This window comes from Montipora foliosa, chromosome 5 (assembly GCF_036669935.1).
Source record: "Montipora foliosa isolate CH-2021 chromosome 5, ASM3666993v2, whole genome shotgun sequence".
In the NCBI taxonomy this organism is placed as follows: Eukaryota; Metazoa; Cnidaria; class Anthozoa; order Scleractinia; family Acroporidae; genus Montipora; species Montipora foliosa.
This window is the reverse complement of record NC_090873.1, coordinates 37,919,035-37,921,534: the sequence shown is the minus strand read 5'-3', so window position 1 is coordinate 37,921,534 and position 2,500 is coordinate 37,919,035. Positions and strand designations below refer to the sequence as shown.

The 2,500-nt window shown below is 40.6% G+C and overlaps 1 protein-coding gene across 1 annotated transcript in view; it reads left to right on the top strand.

The window, feature by feature from the left end:
• LOC138004108 (uncharacterized) overlaps positions 1-2,500 on the top strand; it is a 44,517-nt gene that overhangs the window by 28,302 nt on the left and 13,715 nt on the right. The window contains exon 8 of the mRNA XM_068850526.1: positions 1,910-2,001. Coding sequence (XP_068706627.1) covers positions 1,910-2,001 — 92 coding nt within the window. The remainder of the gene's footprint in view (positions 1-1,909; positions 2,002-2,500) is intronic.

Below are 2,500 nucleotides of genomic sequence, written 5' to 3'. Positions count from 1 at the left end.
CTTTATCCATGTGACCAGACAAAGGGACCGTATGACCAACCCTCAGGATCTCATTCCTGTACAATTCTAGTACGACTTTCCTGTCAACATACCTCGTTCCATTGTTTTCGGCTTCAAGGAATTTGCGATGCTTCAAAATCCCATTGTCAATTAAGTATCTGTCAATTTCCTGTTGAGCCTTTTCAGACGCTCCTCTGTGTACCTTGTCAAGTGTTACATCTGACATCTGATCTTCGGTCAATTGATTCCTATTTCTGTCAAGAATGTTAATGGGGAGTTCATTCTTACCCATGTCCACTTCCGTCTGATTGTTCAAGCTCTTTTTTTCATTTTCTTCAGTGAGTTTTCCCGGGTAATTAATTAACGCGTCAGGTCCCTTTTGGGCATCTTTTGACGTCGTTTCAATACAAGGGCTTCGTTAGTGTTAGAATTATGACCTGAAACTTTTTTTCCCACTGCTCAAGAACATTTTCCAGAGACTTTGTTTGCCCAAAGGATGATGATCTTCCAAGGAGACAGTCAACCGGTAGTTTATCCAACACAACTGCCAGTTCAGCATGCTTTCCCTGTCCACTTTCAATCTCAACCCAGGCCAACGGGACTATGACACGCTAACCTGTTGCGGTTAACACCGATATTTTGTCGCCCGTTAAAGAGCCGTTTTTCACAGATCTTTCATGTACCAGATTTCTCATGCAACCCGTGCAACAATGAGGTGAACAAAAAGTTGTATCAATCGCGACAAAACATCTATTTTGCAAATAGGCAAATAGACCCTGTCTTAATATCACAATGGCATCTCCCACTGCAGTCCTTCAAATTTCTCGATTTCTAAACATAAAGCTGGCGACCCGCGAAGAATTCCATAAATTACTTTCGTGTCCTCCCTCAGATAAATACAACATAAAAACGTTTTTCAATTTCAACTAAAACCTTGAACTAATGATCGTTGTTTTCAGCAGCCTAAAAAAAAACGCGTCTTATAGCACCACAATTTAACGCTATGGTTCAATTCTTGTCGTCAGGCTGCCGCCATTTCGTTGCTCTGTGCTCTTTTCACAGTGTTTTGTACCCATTCCACGTTACGTGCCTAGTCCGCAGCCTTTAGTCCATATTTTACACTCATGTTTTACACACGGTCCGCAGTCCGCAGTCCGCAGTCCTCGATTCATGCTAACCGTTTTCGAAACGAACGACGTCTTGGAACTCGGAACTTGAAAAATGGTTCATTTCGAGGTCATCTTCAACCTCCTATAGATATAAATTCAAATCACATCAGTGCGATTCTGATTTTAGAATTTGATGACGGCACTGTGAAAACCATCTATTCTCGTAGGTCACTTTGAAAGTATATAGGTACGAATATGTGTGAATTCGTGAATATGTGTCAGCGTTGCTCCGTGACCTGTCAAAATTCCGGCGTGCTCAGTTGCACACCGTGAGCTTCAGGGTGCGTTTCTTTGGGATGATCCGAAAAACAATCACTGATCCAAGATCACTTGGATCACGATGCATCAAAGAAACCGATGAATCCACTCTGGAAAAAGATTTTTTTTTCGGTTCCTTTGATGCATCTTGATCCAAGTGATCTTGGATCAGTGATCCTTTTTAAGGTCATCCCAAAGGAACGCACCCTCAGTGCGAATGTTCCTTACATTTTCAAAAAAAATAGTGAGAACATTTTTGAAAGCCCTTTCTGTTCTCTGACCCGATCATCCTTTTAAATAATGAACCGTTCCTAACTTGACTGACGAAAATGCTAAAAAAATGGTGTTCAGTGCGCACATGTGTGCAACAGCTGACCGTGTCCCTTTTAACTGTAAAACTTGCAACTAAAGATGATCGAAGATCGGTCGAAACATGTCTTGTTTAAATAACGTTGAAATAAATTATCTCTTTTGTTTCACAGTAATACCACGATCATGTGAGGGAATATTGAAAAGAAGCAGTAAAGCAACTGACGGAATATATGCGATATCGACGGGTTCCTCTACATTTCAGGTAAGCGGCATCTAACGAGTTATCAATTTTTTTATCACAAAGTATAAAGCCTGGAATCAGATTGAACCGCAGGATAGGTTTCAAACTGGTAGTACAAAATTAATGCTGCACTAAGGTAAAATTGGTAATTACTGGGTTAAAACAGGGTACCTTCCACCAGGGTAGCAAACACTCCAACGTGTTTATTTAATTACTAACAATCTCGAACAAGCTTTATTTCGAACCGGTCAGTGTAAAATGCAGACTGCAGACTGCAGACCGGGGGTAAAATGCAGACTGAGGTTATAATTTAACGGTTGAAAAAGCCCAAACCCATTAGAAATGCTTACAGTTAAGCCTAAATATTCAGAATATTGTTTTAGGGCTGGCCTAATCACAGGTAACCCTGGCTCACTGTGTGTGCCACATACGTAAATATAGAGAACATATGAGGCGAAGTTAAGGTCTAGAAATTTGCAAGAAAATGGAAATAAAAATCGATGAAACTTACCATGTGGTG